Source organism: Pelmatolapia mariae, linkage group LG13 (assembly GCF_036321145.2).
Source record: "Pelmatolapia mariae isolate MD_Pm_ZW linkage group LG13, Pm_UMD_F_2, whole genome shotgun sequence".
In the NCBI taxonomy this organism is placed as follows: domain Eukaryota; kingdom Metazoa; phylum Chordata; class Actinopteri; order Cichliformes; family Cichlidae; genus Pelmatolapia; species Pelmatolapia mariae.
This window is the reverse complement of record NC_086238.1, coordinates 4,603,901-4,628,012: the sequence shown is the minus strand read 5'-3', so window position 1 is coordinate 4,628,012 and position 24,112 is coordinate 4,603,901. Positions and strand designations below refer to the sequence as shown.

The 24,112-nt window shown below is 38.4% G+C and overlaps 2 protein-coding genes across 8 annotated transcripts in view; one reads left to right on the top strand and one right to left on the bottom strand.

Annotated features, from left to right (window-relative positions):
* Positions 1-1,573: 1,573 nt before the first annotated feature.
* rtkn2 (rhotekin 2) lies at positions 1,574-8,640 on the bottom strand. The gene is made up of 13 exons (XM_063490960.1): positions 8,506-8,640; positions 6,348-6,547; positions 5,939-5,997; positions 5,744-5,797; positions 5,533-5,650; positions 5,100-5,300; positions 4,546-4,640; positions 3,951-4,057; positions 3,727-3,858; positions 3,128-3,296; positions 2,809-2,916; positions 2,199-2,482; positions 1,574-2,147 (listed from the first exon to the last, which is right to left on the bottom strand). The coding sequence occupies exons 1-13, from the start codon at positions 8,638-8,640 to the stop codon at positions 1,770-1,772; spliced, it is 2,040 nt and encodes a 679-aa protein (XP_063347030.1). The 3' UTR covers positions 1,574-1,769.
* Positions 8,641-11,801: 3,161 nt separating this feature from the next.
* Positions 11,802-24,112, top strand: part of cep170aa (centrosomal protein 170Aa) — a 39,544-nt gene continuing 27,233 nt past the window's right edge. For 6 of the 7 annotated variants that reach the window (XM_063490958.1, XM_063490957.1, XM_063490955.1 and 3 more), the window contains exons 1-3: positions 11,802-11,947; positions 21,394-21,453; positions 21,990-22,129. In XM_063490958.1, coding sequence (XP_063347028.1) covers positions 22,025-22,129 — 105 coding nt within the window. In that variant the 5' untranslated portion in view covers positions 11,802-11,947; positions 21,394-21,453; positions 21,990-22,024. Of the gene's footprint in view, positions 11,948-21,210; positions 21,292-21,393; positions 21,454-21,989; positions 22,130-24,112 lie in introns of those variants that run through there. The other variant, XM_063490952.1, reaches the window with a different exon arrangement.

Below are 24,112 nucleotides of genomic sequence, written 5' to 3'. Positions count from 1 at the left end.
TACTTCTATGCATTTCTCAAGCATACCAAGTGTACCTGAAAATGGCCAAGATGTTGATGGGGGGGGATGTAGGATGTGCAATGTAATTATTTTGATAATCATGGGGTCTGAGACATAACCACTGTTCTCATCAGCGAAAACTGATGGTGTGCTGTTCTAGCCTCAAACCCTCTCTTATGTTTCCAAGTGTATACAGTACAAGATCAAAGTGACTAATGCATCAGTAATACACATCAAACAAAAAGCATTTGACACACTGCTAAAAATCAAGCTGCAGCGCTTTCTGTACTCTTCTCTCCCTTTTTCTCTTTCAAGGCTTAAACTAAACCCGTCTGTAATCCACCTCCCCCTAAATCTACATCTTCCCCTCTAAATTAAACAGAGTATGGAGGGTGAGATTTAAGAAAACAGGGACTGCAGCTTTCACTATAATGCTTCAACTAGATTGTGAAGGGAGCAAAGTCTAATGTTTTGCACGCTGTGTGTAATTATGACGACCATTCTTCAACACAATATCCCTAAGTGGCTGAGATATTTAGTGGCTGGCAGTATTGGATATGTTCAAAACACACACACAAGGGCATTCATTATTTCAGCTACTCAAAAGACTCATTCATTCAATAATGTTCATAGCATATATTGGCTGTAGTGTTAAATTATGTTGGACATACTGTGTAGCCACTGAAAACCAAGGTCACACTATTATTAAGACCTCGGGGGAATGTCACATTAGTGCCTGCAATTGCACTTAAAATTCTGTTCCTTAAAATCAGCTATAGTGGTCATAAAGTCATCACAGTAAGTAGAATAAGTCAATAGTTCCAAAAGGAATGACTCGTCCTCAGTTGGCCAATGGATCAATTCCAATTTGGGCGCCTTTTCAAAAGCTCTTTCTTCAATCCATGTTCCAGTGGCAGAGCAAAGAAATAAGCCTTTCCATTTTAGTGCGATTGATGATGGTGGTAGTGGTGTATAAGCCAGCATTCAGCTTTTAATTTCATCTGTGGGTTGGCTGCACATGGAAGGTTTAGAAAGGGAAAGAGGAGCATGAAATTTATACACATAGTCCTGATATTGCAAACTAAGGTGTAAACTCAAACGTGGTGTCATCACCTACCCACCCTTTATGGCAAACAACCGTTACACATTTTTGGAACTATGCTTATGCATTTCATTGTTGAGTAAGATTTGTGCAGTCAGTATGAAGCTGGAGCTCGGGCTGAAGACTGAAAGTTTTCCTCTGTCCAAAGGTAAAAACTACCTACACTCACATCTAAAGCTAAAATATTAACTAACATTCGTTTTGTGCTGGCGTGACTTCTCTGAGCTGTGTCATGCCCATTCCAGTGAGTCACTGCTTCTGACATTACTCTCCTTTTAACCTTATTATTTAAAATATTTGATTGAGGAAAACGTGCAGGTAAACGCATTTGTTACCTATCGAGAAAATTCGTCTTTGCATTTTCAGCTTTATAACCTTCCTAATCCAAACTAAATGTCCTGGCTCAAGCTCCTTCCTGTATATGGGAGTAGTATTGAATTTTTCCCACAAAACTGTCAGCAAATCACATTTCCCAAATGATGAAGTATTCTATTAAGGACCACACCAACAGTCAAGCCCAAATATCATCACCGATCATGACGAGTTATCGTCACTCCTCAGTTAGTTCTATAGTGCTATATTTGATTTTAGCAGCGTTACCCAGCTCAGTTGTTAAAGTGTGACAGTAGTAAGGTTACCTCACTGTAGATCTGATCTAAGGTTGGGTTTACAAAGCTTTAAGGTTCATCCTCTCTCTGAAAGACTTCCTCAGTTTGCTCCGTGGTGCGGGAACAGGACCAGGACCATCAGTGGCTCTCACAAAGCCATGATCAGCTGTGGCCTCAGGGGTTTGGGTGTGGTGGTTTTGGTAGTCCAGCTGTTGGAGGGGGGGCTGGGGCTGACCTTGTGGGTGTACATTGAGCACGCCCAGAGGAGCATTTTTTCGACTTGAGGCGGTGGCTCCTCCAGCATTATTCCACTGGAGCTGCTGGATGATGGCAGAAAACTTGGCATCAAGAGATGGTCTGCCTGTTTTGGACCTTGTAGTTGGACGTGAAGTGCTAGTGCTAGAATTCTCTTTCTCCTGGTATGAGGGAGGAGGGTGCTGATGAAGAGAGGCAGGGAGAGGAGGTCTGGCTGGGCGGGTGGGAGCAACATAAGGCTCTCTGTCAGGGGGAGGAGGTGGAGCGCGTCGCTTCTTGCTGCTGTTGGTAGTACAGCTGCTGTTGCTGGGATTGGGGCTCGAATAAGGGGTGGAGGTTTTGCTCTGGGACAGAATACCCTTCTGCACTACCACTGAATGGGAACCATCAAACAGACTGGACCAGTTAGGTGCCTCTTTCTCCTCTTCATGGCCAATAAGGAAGTGCCCATCTGTCTCCTCAATTTTATTGTGGATAATATCAGTGATGCTCTCAAACTTGCCTGGTGAATTTATACCTGTAAGGGAAATAAACAAACACCAAAATCAAGTGTTTTCCCTGATGTACTATTAAAATACAATAAAGCATCACAAAGGCTCAGATTGCAGCATTATATTTTGCTTGAAAAAGCATCTTATTAACATGCATCACCACTGAAAATTAATGTATTATGTGTATTCTTTTTCAGTGAGTGTCTTATTTGCTGTGAGCACTCACATTACACCTTCTTAAAATGAATATGTGTAAATATAAATCCTGTTAAATCCTCATCATCAAACAGTCGGCAAAATATTAACCTCCGTCTAACTCACTTCAGTGACTCTTTCCAATTACTCTACTCACTCAGGTCGTTGTAAACAGAGTCTGCTTGCTTAGAGAGAAAAAGTGATGGTTTCCGTGGAGATGCGACCTCGATCTTCATTAGCTGGTCACAGCAGTGCATCCACTGGCCTGGTCATAAACAAGGATAGGCATGAGATGATAAGACCTATACCATCTGTTCTTAAAATTTAGCTAAGTGTATGTGCAACCACTTTTCCTGCGCAGACTAGTCCACACACCCCAGTTTCTCTTATATAATGGCAAACACACACGAAACCCTTTACATAAACATGTGTTTTCATATACAAATGCTTGTGGTGCATGGTCACGTAACACTCACTCTGATCATAATGGTGCTGGTGGAGGGCTTCCACCCAGTCCTCCAGCGCTTCCCTGGTGTCTGTGGTGAAGACGATGGACTGCGATCCCTCTGGTGAAGGGTTAATGATGGACAGACTCCTAGATTTGTGGCCTGCTGATTCCTTCTCCAACACTCGGATCCGGGTGTCCTGCACAAAAAAAGCAAAAGTAACCTATTACAAGCTGAAAATCACTAACAGAATACAAATCACACCTCTGTGCGAGTTAGTGCATTAAAAATTACATCGCTGATATTGCAGAAGAAAATTAATTCCACAGCAAAATGCCAAAGCTCCAAGCCGTATCCCGGTGAGTAATTTGGTATTTTGTATTTTGGTTACTCTGCAAATGTTAGGGAAAAGGTGAATTGATGAATCTGATGTTTAACTTCTCTTTCCAGACAGCACAATTGAAACAGATAATGAAGTTTAACAGGGGTAACCACAAAGCCTCATCTTATGCAGAGTTTTAGAAAAGTTTGTTCTTCCAGTCTTGTGTTATAAAATGATGCAACAGAACAAGAAATAGCTAACATTAATGTTTATCAAGTAATTCAAGACTTTTCCTAGTGTCTCTTACCTTATTAATGGGTACTTTGAGAATGGGTTGTATTTTAGCATCAATTTCTTCTGGAGTGAAGAAACAAGACAAAAAGCCACCACTCAGCACGCAGTAAAGACTGCAGCAGCGGCTCATGCCTTCCACACTTTGCTGTAAATCAGCAGAATACAAACAAATACTAAGACACTAGAGAATCAGTGATGGAGCTTATTGCCATCATTACAAAATAACAGTGAACACACCTTCTGGCTCAGGTAACCGGACATCATGGTCTGTGTCATACAGGCAGGCTGAGCCACTAACCGGCAGCAGAGGTTACCATAAAGTGGAAGCCAAGAGGACCACTCAGCTGTAAGGATGATGAAAAGCAACCGTAATAAGTTACCTTGTACTATATGGAAAAAATAAAGTTAATTTAAAAATAATTCAGTTCTAAAAAGGACAAATATGTTATTACAACTCATACATTCTCCTGTAACAAAAGCCCCAGTATTTCCCCTCAGCCTCCTAGCAGATGCAACTACGGTATCATTTTGAAACTCCTAGGTGACAACGTTCTCGATTTATTGTGCTCATAAGAGCTTCAGAAAACTTGGCCTCTGACCTCAACCTTGAGGTCAAACTCTTACATCGACTCGTTCTCAAGTTATTGCACTCTCAAACTTGGGCGTCCATGCCCCACTTTCCATTTCATCACTCTTCATTTTGTTTAAATGGAGGTTTAGATTTAAGTGATGTTAAAAATTATCTATCATTACTATTCCAGAATGAAATCAGGAGTTAAAAAGCATAGCATTTCATATCCCCAGATATAAAATGGTGTGTTTTGCTTCTCACCATCTTGGAGGACAATAAGGGAGTGAGACTGAAAGCTGCCTTCAGCCTCGGGCAGACACAGCGTTGTGTAGGCCAACAGGCTGTATTTGGCTCCACTGTTACAAGTACAAGACACATATGAACATTTTAGCAATCTTCAAGTAGAGCACACCGACTTTTCAGGGGAAATATTGCCAAGTTTAAATTTAACAATAACAGTAAAGATAATGAAGACAATTCAACTTATAAAATGTACACATAACCTATATTTTTGTAAATTATATCCCAGTGAACAGGTGATCCTTGAAATACTTTCAGCTGAGAAGTCCAAATTAATAATGTAAATGGTTTAAACTATGCTTATCCGCTAATTTTAATAAAATTCTGATTTTTATTATGACAAAAAAATAAATCATGATTACCTAAAAGCTAAACACGGGAACTGGGTTTGTTTTCAAAACCCTAACAAACTCTGGCTCAACAGTCCTGGTTCCACTAACAAGTCATTGTAGAGTTATTGTAAAAAATCTTGAGCCAAGAGCCTATAAAGTATTTTATGACAGCACAATACATACGACGGTATTGGGTTGTGCTGTAGGAAGGTGTCAGGGTCTGGAGTGTCCAGCAGAGAGCAGAGCTTCCTCCCAGAGCTCTTTCCAAAGGAGTTGCGGAGCTTCTTAGCCAGTTTCTTTGGTGTGTTTACCAGTGTGAGCTCCTCCTCTAGGGCACAGCTCCACAACTCCACCTTCAGCTCAAACTGAGGAACTGCTTCTTTACTAAGGGTGGGGATTTTAATAAGAGCATAACCATTAAAACGTATTAACAAACCAGAGCTGAAGCAACACAATATACATTATATATATACTAGATCAAAATTTCATTAAATACATTTAAATTTCCCTTATATATATATAAATCTATAAAATAGACATACATCCACTTAAAGGGTGGAGTGCAGCAGTTCAGAGAGTACTACTTTGCATATTACATAAGCACAAAAACACTTACAAGATGGTAATTCCCTCAAAGCAGATGTCAGTGACTGATCTATCCACCACCACCATTTCAGTGTCATACACTTCTGAGCCAATCTGCATCAGACAGAACACAGCCACCCTGCGAGAACCTAACAAATGTCATGGATGTACAGTATGCATTAGTACAGCCAGTATTTACAAAAATTACAGGAGGCATGAATCATAACAAAGAGCAAACTTACTCCCTCTGTTGTTAAAGTGGTCTGAGTCCCTCCACATCAAAGGTATGCGCAGCCCTACGTTTGCAGAAAGTTAATTAAAAAGAAAGGCTCATAAAAATTAACTCAGGGAGCAAAATGTTGCAACTAAATGTAATCGTTGCATAGTTATAGATGTGCGGTGCTGATTTATTCTGAATAAAAGATGAGCAATCTTACCTGACAAAGCAATTGTTCCATTACAGGGCAAACGGTCACCTGAAATTAGATCTGAAGGTCTGGAATAAAATTTAGAATTTACCATTACAATAGATCAAAATGTGTGTAATGTATTTAATTTAACAAAACAAAAACTGTATATACATTTACAAAAAAGGATGGAATCACTGCATGATTAAGATTTTAGATACATCTAACAAGGCTTCCTGGATTTTGTTATTTTAAAAATACATTTTAAAAACCCGCTCAGTTCTTTCATTAGTGACAGGACAATCTTTTCACCCTCCCCATCAAAGTTAATATATATCAATTACACACACACACACACACACACACACACACACACACACACAACAGTAATGTAGACTCAAACTGAACAAGACTGAGCCATAAGCATCCATCTCCCCACCTGCCGACTCCCCCCATCATGTCCTCTTCCTCTTTTTTCTTCTGCAGCTGAGAGAGATATGCCTTTATCCGGGCGTTGCAGGTAAACATGTTCTTGGAAGCATTTAGTACCTGTTCTCTCTTACTGCAAGCGAGCAGCAGCTTGTAGGCCCCCTCTCGCATTCTCATCTCAAAGTCAAGTTTCTCCTGTATGTTAGTTGTCTTTGTGGACAGACAGACAAGAATGAACAAGTGTCAAAAAAGAACAGACTGGCAACTTTTCTATGACATTTTCTATTGTGTTAGTGCATCAGACAACAAAAGCTTGGACATGAGCGGCATCACAGCAAAGGTTTTCATTAGTTATGCAAACTTTTTTCATAGGAAATTGCTTTTTAGATTACCAGAATTTTCTTTCAGTCTTTTAGTCCACTTCACATTGTGTAGCTTATAAAGCACTCAGTGGTTTACCCCCTCTGACTTCCTCAGAGTTTATAGCCCAATTAGACCTTTCAGGTCATCAGGTGCAGATCTTTAAACTGTTCCCAGAATTGGACAGAAGCGTGCTGAGGGTGCTTTCAGTTACTGTGGTGATGTTCTTTGGAACAAGCAGCCTGCTGACCTGAGGACAATTGGAACTACGTCTACATTCAAAGACAAACTTAAAACCTTTATTCTCATAGGCTTACACTTAACAGCTCTTTGTGTGCGCACATCTGTTTGTGTGTATGATAACTTGTATTTTGTTTCTTTGAAAAGTTTTATTTTATTGTTTTTATTGCCTTAAGACACAGCAGACCTACATTTTTTTCATGTTTTTACCTTATATGGTATTTTTAAAAGAAAAGCAGTTGTTAAACAAAATCCAAGGTCACTCTGGCACCAACAGAACTAACATTTTCTGGGTTTAATACAAAAGACAGATCTTAAACAGCATGGCTGTTGGGAAATCTTCTGGGACACACACACATCTGATCACAAGTGGGCCATACCAGTCAATATTTCATGGTATTTTCTAATTATTTTTTATTTTTAATTACTTATTTTTTAATGCTACGTCCAGACGAACAGACTTAACCTTTTGGGTGTTATTCTTTTAGTTTACTTTCAGTTAGTTTTATTTTTCAGTTTAGTGTTTATTGTTTATTTAGTTTCAGTCTTTTTATTTATTGTTTAATGAGGGCATATGTCAGATGAAAGATCTAGGAAAAATCTGCTCATGTATTACAATAAAAACTGATTCAGACCTCAAATAATTAATCAACATTTAGAAGTACTTTTAACTTTTCATACATTTACGTTCCTTTGTAGGAATGCTGGAATCTCAATATTAAGCATTTTTTGTGAAAAACTGATTTCCCTACAATTTTTGGACCCTTTGGTGGACTTGCAATCATTTGACACTCCCGCTCTAGCCCCACTAGTAACTACCATCACAGTTAAGATGATACACTGGTGATGTTTCAAATTACTTGTTAAGCTTGAAATCACAAACTCAAGACCAACCTTTCGGTGACGTAATGATGCATGCGTGAAGGGGTTAGATGGTAATGCCAGCTGAATGAGATTAATAAGATGTCTCGGGTAGCAGTTTTAATGGCAAAGATGGAGTATGGAAATGTACGATTGGCATTTCGAAAAGCACAAAACAAGTGAAAACTGGCAGGCATGCAGCAGACATATTCTAACTAAATGAAGTTTGATGATGTCTGTTATAATCACATCTAATATAACACAAACATCATCATTCTCCTATCACAATCAACAATATGCACCTGTAGCTTCTTAGAAATCTGTCGTATGTACAACAAATTTATATCCTCTACTATCTGGGGAGTGTCTTTCAGAAGACTAGGGCACGGCTGCATGCTCTTTGCCTGCAGGGAGATTAGTTGGAGCAGTATTAGAAGGAAGCAAACATACAATGATGATGCAGCGTACACGGATATGGTTTCAGGGAAGTGAATATTGACAAAAGGGGCACTGCCCCGAACTAGCTTTGCCCTGGAGGGTTGAAATCCAGCTTGAGAAGGGCGTTAGCAAGTCAAGTCGCAGCGCATGAAACTATGTTATTAAAGCCATGTGAATTAAAAAGATCAGCATTCGCGTGTTTGACGTGCACTTTGCACCCACTCCATTGGGTAAATCATACGAAACAATCACTGTCGTACCGCCCATACCTCTGTTTGTAGGAATAAAGTACTCTGTCGTATTTTCTTTCGTTTAATCTCCATATCCACCGCGGAGCCGGCCAAAAACAATGACCTGGAGCCCCCATTTTTCTTGGAAGTTTGAACGTCCCGCGGATCGTCCATGTTGCATGTCCATTCGCTAACAGCAGCTGCACCAGCAGCGTATTACTGCTCCTGCTTCAAACACCCAGGGGCGGTTCGATTTCTATTATCTTACCTCCCGAAAACGAAATGTCCCGTCGTGTTAACATAAAGTAAACCCATTAAAAAGCTTAAAAGTGTGTTGTTCTCTCAGCACATTTAATATCATATCAAATAAATAAGAATTAGGGTATAAAATGTAACCAATACGTAAAGTTATGACTTAATAAAATGTTGTAGTCACCATGTCCCGCTTGATCAACCCTAAAATTAAAACAAAATTAAACTCTAACTTACAAATGTCCTATGCAATCGAAATCATTAAATAACAACCATTAAATAAAGAAAAAGGAATATTTTAACAATAATACATAAAAGGGTACAGTTCAAAAATAAACATGAAAAAACGCTCCGCTTTTCCCGGCGGCACTGCCATACATAAAAACGAGTGCCTTTACGCCAACAGGGAAGGGGCGTCATTGCGTCAGTGTGTCAGACAAAACAGGGCAGAACCGTTTTCGAGTTTGAATTTTTAGACGGTATAAAATCATAGACAGTATCAGATAACATACATTTTATTACATATATTATTATTATATTTTATTTTTAATTCATCTGAAAATGTATTTTAAATATTATAATATAATACATACAAACATGCAATTAACTAAGAGGCTGTAATGCTAATTTAAAAGTATAATTCTCACGTTTATGCAATGAGCATTTCCATTTTGAGCTCACATTTTTGAAGCAGAACAAATATGAATCTTTTATATGTTACTGCCATTTAATCGACCTCCTTAATTTCATATTTTTTAAAAGCGGTGGATGTTTTTCTTGTAGTGCCACATCCCTAATTAGTTTGATAATCTCTAGTTTGGTTCCTGGATATCATGCAGCAGGTACAGCCTTCATTATCAGCATGACCTCTGCACAGTCCAGGTGGTGGTACTGTAACAAAAGACCCCGGAACGTAACCAGTGTGAGTCCAGGAAACCCGCCCACCCGGTTCTGGCTGACATCGCTTCTGGTTGAGTTGGAAGCATCCACGGTTGCAGTTGTGGACGCAGGCGCTCCTGAGGATGAACTCCGTCAAGCTGGGCAGAGAAATTCCACTAACACTGGAAATTACATCAGCTTTTCAAAATAAAACGCAGGATTTTGAATTTTAGACGAGGTTCACATGCAGTGTAATCCTCTGAGTCACTCAGTACACAGTGATGTCAGCTACTTTACCATCTGTAGAGCATTGTTAGTCTGAGCGACTGTCCTACAATAATCCATATCTGTCTGTATTCATAGGCTGTAACGTTTTATTTCACACTGTAGTCCTTGAATCACGAACTAGTCTGCAATTGCACCAGCAGCTGACCTATTTATAAGTGGAAAACGTGTTAACAGACAGGCATGTGCCTGGAATGCATTCATTCCTAACAGGATGCAAGAGCTTGGAATTTTATTGGGAAAGTGCTATAGTGGTTTATGGCTTTAAAATGACTCGTCATGTCTTTCTTACTTATATTTTTAAATAATTTAATCTATGATATCAGTCTTTATCTCTATAATGCTTTTAGTAGCATTGGGTCTAGAGTACAGTAATTCCATAAATATGGTATTACTGTAAATGCAAGTTTCTTTTTTTTTTCTTTTTCTTTTTTTTACTTTCCCCATATAATAAATTATTCAAAATACACACAGGTTATTGCATGCATATTTTGTCAAAGAATGGTTTCACATATCCCAAAATATAAAAGGATCGATAGGGACACAATGCACACAATATGGCTTTATAAGTTAGAACATGATATTGAACTTTTTAGTTGAAACTCATGAGAGAAGGACTTTTGTTGAACCTCTGGTTTAACTCAGGTGATCATGAGATTATAGTTGTGCGCGTGGTTCTGAATATTAAGTTTATTTCAGTATCAAATACACAAATAAATAAATAAGTAATTTAAAAGCTTTCTGGGGAACTTAAATTGTGAAAGTCACACACCTTGCAGTTGGGGGGCAACTTTCTACTCATTTATTCATATGTGTTTTCTCAAGCTGCTTTGAGAGCTCAATGAGGAAGACCTGTCAAACACAGATAATACCATTGTTGAATTCAATTTTTTGTTGTGATACATCGTGCTCAGGAGTACAACAGCCATTTCTTTCTTGCTGACATAGCTGACTATGGTAAAGCTGCCACTGAATGCAAACTCTGTGCTGTAAGCCTCCCTGGACTCAGAAGCCTTCATCAGATAAAGGATGTCTGTAGAGTCCCCACAAAAGTGTCTCCAGGAGGCACGGTGAAAGAGTACACTGGAGGAAAAAAATTATCTGTGCTAATGTTGCTTCTTGTCTTTCTGAATCTACTACACAACTGCTGGACAATGGTTTCACCCAGATTCTTATCAACTTCTATCCTTTCTTTCCATTTTCGCTTCCCTATGTTAACCATTTAGGGGATGCATGTATCACAAACCTAGAAGACCTTTAGGCCATACTTGACAGGCTTGTTTGGCAGTGACACAATCACTCGGGGTGAACTGCTGTCTGAATGTTGAATGAATGCTGTCTTTTAATCCTAATTTCTCTAATAAGAAGGATGTTTCATGAACTTTCTCATTTGCCATTTTTTATTACCATACATTCTGTACATTCTTAGAACGGTTTCAACCTATTCTTTTTGCAAACTAAAACATCACAATCACATCATCTCACAAAAAACAAAACGGAAAAATTGCTATCTACTATGGAAGCTCGTTTCCACCACTAAAAAACCCAACATTATTTGCCATTCATATATCAAAATTTCAGGTTTTTATCTGAAAAAGGTCAGAGAAAATAACTCCAAAATGACATAAATCGAGAAAATAACGTAAAATTTCCAGTTAATTTTGAGGAAAAAATAACCTGAAATGATGACTAAGAATTGCAATAAAAAATTTTAAAAACTAACTCAACTTCCTTTTAGCGGAAGCAAATTTCCATGCTGTATGGATAAAACTTAAAACACCACTTAAATTATTATCGACGCCTCAACTCGCAAATCTGAGTATCCTGTTGTCTCTTTGACTTTTATTTTGAAACTTCTGACCGGAGGCAGTGATTGGTCTATTTGCCACTTCGACGCCTCTTTCAGGATGCTGGTCCGCTCGCCGCTGTTTTGCAGGGAGTCAGTAGCTTATTGCTGAGCAACGGAGGAAGAGAAGGCCACCGCATAGAGCCAGACTGAACTGCAGCAACGACAGGGCTGGGCTCCACACGCAGTCACAGAGCAACAAACATCTTTAAGGAAAGGGTACGTGTGGAGTGTACTTGATTTTTTTTCTTAGCGAACAGTATACAGTGGACAGTCCGTAGTATGGTTTTAGCTAGGTGGTTGACCGTTACTCACGTGAAGTTTGCGGCAGACAAAAAATATAAAGAGTCGCTTTTGCTTTCCTTCTGCAGTCCACTGATGTCAGTTTCCTCTTTCAGTGAGCTCATAGAAAATTCCCCCAAATTTTCAAACCATTAAACCTGTATTAAATCTGAGTAAAATTTAGGAAACAAAAAACACCCCGGCTCTTGTAACGACTAAACAGACTGGTCTGACTCCCTCTTGGCTAACGGGATGGCTACTATTGTCAGCAGCGGCATGACAAGCCTACCCTGCTCCACCTTTGTAAGCCGCACAGACTATAGCCACTTTGCTGCCCTTGTAAAAACACCGGCCACATACTGCTTCACTCCAGATCAATACTATTGTTTACTACTGACCTGATTTTATCCAGTAGTTGCATCCTTTTGTAGCCAGACAGAGGCTAATCGAGACAAGATGCACATCAATGAAGGTCGGTCACACTGAACGCTTTGTTTATCTTAGTGGAAACATGCTACCCCTGGGGTCTTCTTTTAGTCTGTATTGTCTAAGAGGTAGATTTTATGGGCAGGTTTTGCTCTAAGTAAGACAACTGCCGAGTGTTTTCCGATAACGGACCCCCCTCCTCTTCTTCTGTGTGGAGGCTTTGTTTTCGTGGGGCAGATGTAGCTGGCCTGCATGCATCCGCTCTCTTTGTGTTGAGTTTGATTTTTTTGCTGTCATCATCACATTAGCTGTAAAACTTTTGAAAATAGCAGCAAATGCTTTAGTTTAAATGCCATATGGTAATTTGATAACTCTTCCACAGGCTGTTCATAAGCAAATGGTACTTGATGCTAGAAATCAATGCAAAAATATTGTAATTATTGTTTAATTACTGTTACCAATTTAGCACAAATGCTAGAGGCAGATGCATATCAATCAAAGCCTCACAACTGTTCAAAACATTTAAAATTAATATTTATATTCACAGCATTAGAAGCTGTTTTATTTTATTTAATCAGCTATATTATGCCCTTTAATTTCATCCAGTAGACTCAAAGGTGCTGGTGAAAGTCACTTGCAGCTCTGGTCTGAGTTTATAACCCGATTAGATGTTCTTTGAGAGCTACGTGTTTCACATCAGTGTGTCTTGCTAGTCTCCTCCCTCAGCTGTAAGAATTCAAATTTCTTGGGTTCGAGCCAAAAGAATGTGCAGATAATACCATCCAATCCAGTTTTGCTCCTTTTCCCCTTTCTCCTCTTTTTCCGCCTTCTTCCTGTGTTCTCCCCACAAATGTGGCTGCCAGCAGGGTTGTTGGCTCCACTGGCAGTTGCATTTTTAAAAACTGTGTCAGTGTCACAGGACGGTTGCTGCACTCTCGGAGAGGAAGCAGCAAACTGACTGAAGCTAAACTACAGCCGAGCCTGACTACAGACGTGTCTATTACACTTAAAACATAGCTTTTTTGAGTTTTATTTTCTTTAGAAAGAAAATCTAGAAGCTTCTTGCAGTAATTCGACTATCAGTGCTGTTTGATCAACTCACATTTAATGTGCACTGCTGTAAATTACCATACTCATTGAAATCCTGCTTTTTCACCCTGATATTCTTTCTCAGCATCTTAACTCAATCTGCTGTTCAAAGAGTAATTTGTATGCATATAGTATATCCTTCGGTAATATTTTCAATTCTAGTTTCAAGTTGGGGACATTTTTGGAGACTCTTACTCAGCCTGCCCACGGCCATTGTGTATAGTAGGAAGTTTAGGAAGTGAGTTCATTTTACTTCAGTGGCCCAGGAGTGTTATGTGTGACAGAAAACAAGCCAGTCTTGAACTTAGTATCTGATTGTATTCAGTTGCATTTAAGATGTTGTTAAAAGTTTTGTAATTGGGAGCCTGTAGCTAAAAATAGAAGTGAATCTCAGTTTTGTAATCTGCCAGAGTAGAAACGTTAAAAGGGTTATGAGAGTCACATAGCCTTGCATGGTAACGCTCATGCTGGCGTGTGGTGTCAGAGGGAAAAACAAGAGAGGTGAATAGCGAAGTCTGTGGTTACAAATTGGGAGAGACAGCACAGTATACCAGACAAAATACCCGAAAACAAGCATGGAGCATTTTATATATACAATCATCAGCCTCTCCCTTGTTATGGAACATCAAGGGTGTGTCTGATTTAAAAAAAAATGCCATTTAACCTCTCACAGAAAGAGAAATTACACATCTGTTTTGGGGTGTAACATACTCCCCTCTGAGTTTCCTTCATTTGATACTTCTTTCCACTAGATATCAATCTTATATTTGAACATGTTCTATTCTCATCTTTCCCTCTGCCAACTCCTGATTGTCCTGTTATGCTAATGTTTATGTTTTTTTCCCTTCTAAGTGCAAGAGTGAGAGAGTTCACTATTTTTATCTGCTACTGAAGCTATTGCTACAGCCAGGATAAATGTTGGCACCATAATCAAAGTGGCAGGGTTGGCCAAATACTAATGTTCCTGTTAAAGGGCCATGGGTTAGTCATTATCTGCTCAGCAGGGGCTATGCAGGGCCATTAGAGCAGTCATCAGACCAAAGGTATATTTGAAATGACTGCAATATGTTTTTTATGTAAATGGAGTTTGTATGTTGTACCCTCTTGATGCTAAAATAGGTAAAACTATCTACATGAATAATTAGTTAGTTAAAAGTTTCAGGTTTTTGTAATTAAATATTTATTTCTGGAAGTTTAATAGGTAATTCATGTTGTTTTTTTCATTTACAATTTATTTTTCCTATTCCCTATTAGAAAGCTGCCTCCAGACCTTGTTTCTGAAAAATAGAGTGTACCCATGCTCCAGAGAATGAGTCACATGAAAATGACTATGCTTCAGGGCATGTGCATCATTAACTCTCTTGGATTATTAATAATCTCTTTTTCAGCATATCTATATTACTGTAAGGATTGCCCAGGGTGCTGATGTTCCTCCTTCCACTCAACATGAATAATACTCTGTGTTTTTTTGTTGTTTTTCCCATTAATCCTGTTCTTCACGTTCTATAAAGGTTCAATTTCCATAAGGAGGGCTATAGTTCATTTTGAACACAAGGGCCACTAAGCATGTGGTGGGTTTATGTCTTAAGGCCAGGGTGTGCTGGGATGTGTTTGGTAACAACACTGAAGCAGTCAGGATGGATGCTGGCTAAATGATGGTGTTTGCTTGTTTGTTCCTCTTGCCGATGGCTCATGTGGTGTGTGTGTGTGTGGCTGCTTTTCTACACCATATGGTCTTTTCTGCTGCATTGGACAGTTTCTTTTCCCACATGCTGCATGTAAAAGCCACATCAACTACACATAAAGCCATAGCTGCACACGCGCACCCAAGTTTCTGCTGACTTACACTGCCCATAATGATTTATTATGTCCTTCCATGGTGCTATGACTCCGTCACATTAGATTAATGTGGGTATATAGTCTATTTTTGAACCAGGTAAGAAGTGTAAGAATGAAGTCCGGTTTTTACATACACATTTACTTTACTTTATTAACCACAGTGGTAAAAGATGGTTTTGAATCCTCAACATTAGCATTTTGACTGTTACAAAAAACTATACCATACCAGTTTTTTGAAGCCAGTTATTCTGGCAGTTCAAGGTTATGAGCTAATGCTACCAATTAGAGCAAATAACAGAATATTAGGATTTCTCTCACCAAACTTTTTGGGTGAACCTTACCACACTGGCATGTTGCACACGTTTTTTTCACTTTTAGGTTGCTGCTTGATATTAAAGGCCAGCCAGTTATATATGGCAGTTCAATGTGGTTTTTTAAATTATATATCCATGTAACAGAGCTAGTGGGCAATCACCTTGATCTGATTTTGACAGTAAGCAGTACCTTGTGCTTTCCTGCTAGCAGACTGATTAGTCACTGTCTCTCCAGTCAATCTTTTATCTCTCAGTTCGATCCAGTGTTAACTTCACCATGATGGTAGTCCTTCTACTTTGGAGATATGCTGCAAGCTGACCACTTTAACCACAACCAGCTAGTAGAATGCTGGTTTATCTGCACCTGTACTGAGCTCACTAAACCTGCAGATAAAGAACAAGGGCTACACTCAAAAACAGCAGGACAGGGCGATCCATAGGATGATAAACTCACTGGAGAGGCAGTTGATTACTCTTGAGTTATTTATTGTCACAAAGTATTTATATTAATATTTACATTTTTATTTAAGAAAGCATGGGTATAGCCTTAAAAAATGTTTAGAAAGGTCTTACATACTAATACATACGTATGCTTTTGTTCGATATATGATTCAGTTTGAGATTAAATGGAATATTAAACACTTGTTTACTTTAGATGTACGTGTGTGTGTGTGTGTGTCTCTCTAAAAGATGCTCATTCTCATTTGGCTCATTTCTTTTTTCTTTTTTTTTCTTTTTTTTTTGCTCCTGGTGTTTAAGCAGGGTTTGGATGTTGGAAGAGCATCCTTGGCTGAAATACACACTGTCAGACTGCATTCAGCCTTTTTATGATGATAAACCCAAAGTACAGACATGTTTATCATGGATGTCAAAATATGGTCTGTAGAATCCGGCTTTATATCAGACTGTGAGGAGGTCCCTTTTAACATAATTTGGAAAGGCAGTATTTTGATTTTACTGGCTATTCTTCCTTTATTAGGAGAAGGTAAAGCAGGCCAATGTCATGTCACAAACAATAAAAATATCACAGAATGGTATGTCTGAATCAGCCATATCTTCTTCTTTTGTGTTCTCTTAAGAACATTTTTGATGTACCGTATCATTCAATTATTCTTAAATAGAACCTAATTTATTGTCTGGTTGCCTTTGTTATTCAAAGTGTTGGAACTTAGTGCTTTGGACTGATACCGATATACTTATTTCTCTTACATTAGACATTAGACTAAACATGTTTGACAACGGTGTCATAGTCATGTATTAGAATGGTGCATTATATTCTGTGCAACACAATATAATTTGGTTTCTAGAGCTGTTATGTTTATTATTTTTGTCAGTGTTGAGATCACAACTAATTAATCCAATTTTGCCTAGAGTTTGGAAAAAAAAGAGTCTTTCTAAAAGAGGATTTCTTGGTACTTTTATTATAATTAAATAAATATAAATTGAAAACATAAATAAATGTGCACTAAATCTGTCATTGTCATTGCATGGAAGGAATTTGAAAGGAGGGGATTTTGCTGAAAAACAAAATAAGAGCATTATCGTGAAACAAAATGCTCCACAGTTATTTTATTTCAATTATCATGTTTTAAAAATCATTGAATGTAAACTCTGTTAAAAACGAGTGGTCACCATTGGAAAGTTTTAAAAGGAAATAAAAACATAATTTTTGGTTTCTTTTCCCAAGAGCAACAAAACATATCTCATATTATCAACAGAATCTTTTTTTCTTGTGGAAATTGTCTCGTATATTATTATATCACAACAAGAGCTGGGATACTCCTTTTGTCTTGTTTTTAGAAGAACAATAGATTGTAGTTCTCCACTACATGCTTTCATGTCTGTACGTATGTAGTCGACTAAGCCATTGGGGGATAGAAAAGCCTTTGTCTGTTTGTCCAAAGGTTACCATCTTGTTTTAAAGCCGTTCCCCTGATTTGCACCCCTCAGGGTCCTTTGGACTCTTTGCACAAAAACATAACTAAGCTTGCGAGACTGATTCAGCGTCTCTGACCTATTATTTATTGACATCGATCTGAAAGCCCTCACAGATCTTCCATTGGTGTTATTGAAAGAATAGGCTGATTTGCTATTTGTTTTGTCTGCCAGTATACTTTCTTTTATTGGTTTTATACCTTCAAGGTACTCCAGAACATCATATACCATCTTTGCTTTCTTTGTGAAGCTACAATATTGGTTATACTATCAGTCAGAGTGACCAGAGTTTAATTTAGTACAGCTACTGCTCTGTTCTTTGTCTGTTTAGCCTAAGGGCCTGTAAGTGCTGAAGCTACTGTAACTACTGAGTGCTGTTTATATTCGGACAATCAGCCTCGGCTGTTGTAAATATTAGATGCATTGTCTCATGTCTGCCAGACAAATACCAACCAGACATGAAAAATCAGAGCAACAAGTGCCTGAAAGGTTTTTTAAATTTAATTACTTTGATTGATCCCAGTGAATAAGGAGCAAATGTGACTATTATTATTATTATTATTATTTTCGTATTTTATTTAACTGCTGTCAGATACAGGCTATAAATGCAGGCATGCAACCACGCCCTTAGAAGTACTAAGTTTGGCTCTTATCATAAGACCATGTGGAAATGAGTGTGACGAAAGAATGAGTTGTCTCTCTGTGCTCATCCCATCTCTTTCCCCCTCGTCCTCTCCCTCTTACTGTCTGTTGCTTCGTTTGCGTAGGACATATGTGTGTGTGATGTCTCTGTGTGTGATGTGGTGCGAGTCAGCTGTCATGGTTGTGCCAGTTGATGTGACATCTGGAAAGTTAGAGAGGAAAAGCAGATGAGTGTTTTCTAATGGTTACCCAGCTGTTGCATCATCCTGGAACGCACACTCCAGCTAGATGCTACGTGGAGAGTAGCAGGCCAGTACCAAAAAAAAAAAAAAAAAATCATATTAGGTGATGCCAGTAAATAAACTAGTGCTCACTGACATCACTTCCTGCCGCCCTTCAGCCAGCGTTTATGATTGGGTAATTCATGTCAAAGAAGGAGGTTTGAATTGTTGAAAGGATAAAAGGCTATTTGTATAACTTTTTCTGGTCCAAAATACATACGAAATACAAGTGCAGTTAAATCGGATTTTCCAAAAGTCAGTGAGCAGCCTCGCTATAGATAACAAATGTTTTTTAATTCATATCAGCCTATCAAAAATGAACTAATTGTGCTCTGTGGATGCAAAGATGAGTTTCTGCAGCGAGGAGCGCTGCACATGCTTCCTGTATCTCCTCTGCCATCTCCTCTATACAAAGAATTCACAGTCATCTTAGAATAATCCTCCTGTTTCAGTCCTTGTGGATGTGTGTGTGTGAGATTGAGTGCGTTGGAGATAGTATAAGTGCAGGTCGGGGGCTGGGAAATTCCTTTCAAAACCCATGAGTCACTATTCCTCCTTATTAGCCCTAGTAGAAAATGCTGCTGAATGCTGCTTGGTTACATATATAAACAGTGTATTTAAATATGTAAACAATGAAATATTTTTGTCCTTCTTTTGGCTACGCGTTACACATTAGTGCTTTGTGAATTGCCCATGCAGTGCCTTATATTGCATGATATGTCAGACTAGCTGTCCAAAACACAAGGACTTTTCTAATATTTCTAATATTGTTATTTGGATGCACTCGCACTCACCGTTTTTATTATAGAGAAGGTAAAGACTACATGCAGAACTGATAATATTTCCCTCTCAGCTGTGTGTCCTTCTTCAGACCTACCACTGCATTCCTCCATCTGTGCCACGTCTTTCATGTGTAATAGTGAGAAGATTTTTTTCTTTTTAATGGCACCATAAAGGAGACTGGTATGGATTGCATCCAGACTGTTTAACCACATTCTCATTAGGCTTGCATTCTGATGTGAGTTTGCAGTGGTTATTGAGACAGGCAGCTCTGTGATGCTTTAGTTACAGTCGAGTAGGAAACCACAAACAATTATAGTTCTGTTGCTAGGTTTGGTTGCACTAGTGGTGTATCCAAACACCATTATCTGTAATATCTGCCACATAATGTTCACATGTACCTGCAGGTTTGTCAATACAAATTGTGCCACCTGTTAGCCAAACAGGTGACACATGCAATGTAAGCAGAACATCATTAGTTGGAATCTGATCATTAGCCCTGGTGCTGGATTTAATATATGATAATAATCTTATTTATTTTGCAGATGAAAACATTTTAAATTAGTTTAGTTTTATTTTAACTTCACAGTTAACATGAGTTTACTATACTAAAATAAAAGGAAGAGAAGTTATGTAAAAAATAACACTTAGCAACATGACTTGGATGGGTCTCAAGTGAAACCTTTTCAACTTTGAGGTGAGCTAAAAGTTGCAAAAGGACTAAAACACCTCCCCGCAGAAGTGACCAATACAAGCTGTGCAAATCACTTTATATTTGGTTGGTGCTTGATACTTATGTTTGCTCCTGATAATTGCATGTGAAAATGCAGAGAAATCATATGTCAGATTTAGTGATTTGACAATGTAATCACTGTTGTCAAAATGTGACAGTGCTTCTCTCTATAGCAGCTTGTTGCAGCACATTACTTCTATTTGAGTACCTACCAAGTTTCTAAAATTTCCTATTAAATCTTTCACTCAGCATGTAAAGCTGTCAGATATTCAGAGTGGTTACTGGGATGAAAGCTGATCTGTTTTACATCAGAGACAGCTGCTGATACAGTCCTATTCCCAACCCATATTTCCTACAGTGTCATGCAAGAACTGAGGTGTGCAGTTGATTAAAACTTTACCCAAGAGATTATTGAGTTGGTATACTAAGTACTTAAAAGGTCAAGTGAGCAAGAGCTTAGCTCAATAATCTTTAATTCCCACTCTGATGGGCTTTTCTTGGCACTTTCTACACACGACAGAGAGCTCTGGTTATTTGAGTGCCACTTCAAATTAATGTCAAAAGCTTGGAAACATATTTTTAATTTGAAATAATTACTTAGGAAATGTTTTAGAACCATCCAAACCCCACATGAACAACAGTATGTAAATTGAATTTCATAGCTGGTACATTAGTTACAGCTAAAATTTAGTTTAAAATGTCCCTTTAGTCTCATATTTTACACCCTGTTGCTTATTCAGACAGGAACAGTCACTCAATCTGTTGCTCAAAACAAACTTCTAGCATGCTCAATCAGTTTAAAAATAGGTATAGAGGTCAACAGCCCATCAGTTAGATCTCCTTAATGCTGTAGTTTCAGGTCTAGGCAGTTAGAAAGTAAGAGTGGCTGGCTTTGACCTCGTTTTTAGCTCATCTGAAGGAGAGCAAGGGGAGGAGGGAGGCAGGAGGGAAAATGAATGTCCTGATGGGCCGGCCAGCCAACAAATCTACATCACTTCCTCCTCTAACATCTGGCAGTGATCAAGGCAGGCAGAGAGAGAGAGCGAGAGAAAGAGAGAGAGGATGTATCTTACTGGCTGGCCCAGTGTTCATTTCCAGGCGTAGACAGAGGCATCACATTGCAAGACCGCCCACTCGATCTCATTCCCCCTTGGAACAAAACAAAATGAAGATGGAAAGAGTTGTGAAAGACTTTTTCTCAGATCATCTCTGATGTCGTCATGATCTTTTCTGTCATATGAGGTTACCAATTTTTCATGATGATAGAAAATCTATGATTGCCTGAATCTGTGAGAATAAGTGAAAAAGAAGAAAACAAAAATGTTGGTTCTTCATCTTTTTCAGGATGGCGTAGCTGTGTTTTGCTGTCAGTGGTCAATCTGCAGTGAGCTACCTGGAGCAGAGGTGTGTAGTAGAGTTCACCAACATATTTCATTCAAATTATGACTTATTTTTGCATACATTCAGATTTCATGTACGTTAATAAAGAGTTCTATTTTTGAATACTGTGGTGCACTGATAAGTTAAACCTTGATCAGTGATCTCCACAGGGTATGGTAACAAACATTTTTTTCATTCTTTTTTATTACAATCTGTTATTTTAAATAATACTGTTGGTACAAAACAATTCCTCCCACTGTTGTTTATATACTGTTTTTATAAAAATTATCCACACATATTCGTAGATTTCATTTTTGAAATATGATGTATCAACATTCATTTAGAGTGTAAGACTTAGGTTGATTCTAAGAAGAGGTTTTTTGGGGGGGAAGACTGGCTCTGGATTATGAGGAAAAATGTCAGGATTACAGCTGTAACCTTTGAATTTGAATTCTATACAAATGTTTTTGCTGAGTGGGTAATTTGCTGTGGATTCAACCACATCTAAACTGTGGTCACTGAATAACAGATTACTTACACTTCTGCATGTTTCTTTTCAGGAGGTTTGAATGAGAGGCTGCTGCAGGGTACAAAGATGAGCGTGACCTCCTGGTTTCTGGTTAGCAGCGGTGGGACTCGCCACCGACTCCCGCGGGAAATGATCTTTGTCGGCCGGGATGACTGTGAGCTCATGCTACAGGTAAAGACATTTGACATGCCTCTTTTTTTTTCACTGAAAAAAGCCCCAATAAAACAATCGTGTTTGATTTTACTGTTTAGAGATCATTAAAACTGCTGTACACATAGATGTGACCTTACCTAGAAATTTCTCTCAGCCTTAGAAGTAAGCTGCGGAGTTCACATTGACCTGTTTCATTGGACAGTGCAATAACTGTACTAAGGATTGAACAACAATAGCACACAATGCTCATGCTGCTCTTAAAGTAGCAGAGGTTGATTTATATGTCTGTATGCTGATGTCGCTGCAGCTGTGCATGCATCTTGAGAGACCACGTGCATGCTCATGTGTACCTCTGGTCACTGCACTAATAATAGAAAGTGGGGCAGATACCTCTTGAGTTAGATCTTATCTGATGTGTGTTGTTGTGGATAGAGTATTCATCCATGGCTACAGGACTCCAGTTATGACATTACATTTTTAGAGAACTTTTCACTGCCACCAGTGCCTGTCAGAAAGTATGATTGTCAAAAACACATTTGTTTAGGACTCACTGATCCTGAGTCGGCAGACATTTTCTGTTCACTGTTTACACTATGCATCACACATACACTTCTGTCTGCTTTTAGTTTCTGTTTTCAGTACAAAACCTCTATACAACACTGAAAATGAGATTTTTTGTGTGTAATTTGTATTAGTTAAATGATAAATGTTCAGATAATCAAATCTAATTTTCATAGTTGTTTAAAATACAACCTATGTATGAGTTTAATAGTGTAGATTAGCTAATGCTAAAACACAAAGGACTAAGCGTTATGTGGCTAAAATAATTTAGATGTCATGCGTTGAGTGAAATGCATATGAAGCAGAGACTAAAGTTGAGATATACATATATATATATATATATATATATATATATATATTTATATTTGCAAAATATCTAACTTTTATGGAAAAATATTTAAAAATGATATGTTATAAAACAAACTCGGTGATATCTTACTAATGTCTTTGCATCCATAAAACTTGGAAAGTACTTGCTGTTCAGATGGTATCGTATCACGCCTTTACAGTCTGGTTTCTCACAGCCTTCAGTGCTTAAGTAATACAGGTTGTTTGCTTTGCTTTGAGTTGTAAAAGATCTCTTTCTTTTCTTCAAGTGGTTTCTTAATGTGTTTCTGATGACCTGCGTGTCTTCGGGTTCTGTATGTGGATTTTTCTTTCTGTGTGTCTTCTTGTAATTCTATCCCTGTGATGTGTTTGGAATCAGAGAAAGATAAGGGAACTATTCCAAGTTACAGACATTATTGGTTTTGTGTACTTGGACAGCACATGTGAAGCGGCTTACAGTTACCCTCCATGTGACTGTTTTAACAAGCCAAGGCATCATCACATGGTTTAAGGCTGCTTGTGTCATGCACCAAATAAAACAGTAATGCACACTCACAGATAGAATATCAAAATACAAGTGAATATATGACAGCGAATTATCACACAGTTGCTTGAGTGGTCTGCGTAAGTGTTTTGTAGATGTTGTGTTGTCAGCTTGAAGAATTAGCTTGTTTTTCCCATCAGTCATACTGTGTTTGTGCTACATTGCTTTTGACAGTCGTGGTATTTGCAAACTAAGGATAATGATCCGAAACGCCTAGCTCTTATTTTCTTATTGAACAGAGAAGGTGTTTAGTGAATAGAGGAACACCAAACTTTATGATATTAATTTAACTGCTACAAATGATTTTTCCTGAATTAAACATTTTGAGGACGTGGCTTGGCTCTGCATATGTTCTGTTGGTTGTCAGTGCGTCTGAGTATAGCAGCATGAGTCCTCTCTCCTGTACAATGAGCAGCTCAGCTGGTCTCTATCCTGTTTGATCTAGCCTAATCTCACTAAAGTAATCGCTTTCACAGTTGGCCCTCTGGAGTTGCTTCCCTTGGTTTTACTAAGCCTTGCAGCTTTATCTTAACATTTTTTCTTCACCACGAGCATGTTTCTTTGTTTAA

Coding starts and splice junctions, on each gene's coding strand:
- rtkn2 (XM_063490960.1), bottom strand. CDS start 8,640: ATGGACGATCCGCGGGACGTTCAAACTTCCAAGAAAAATGGGGGCTCC. Junction 4,058..4,545: donor CCTTATTGTCCTCCAAGATG/GTGAGAAGCAAA, acceptor TCATCCTTACAG/CTGAGTGGTCCTCTTGGCTT. Junction 3,859..3,950: donor CCGGTTACCTGAGCCAGAAG/GTGTGTTCACTG, acceptor GCTGATTTACAG/CAAAGTGTGGAAGGCATGAG.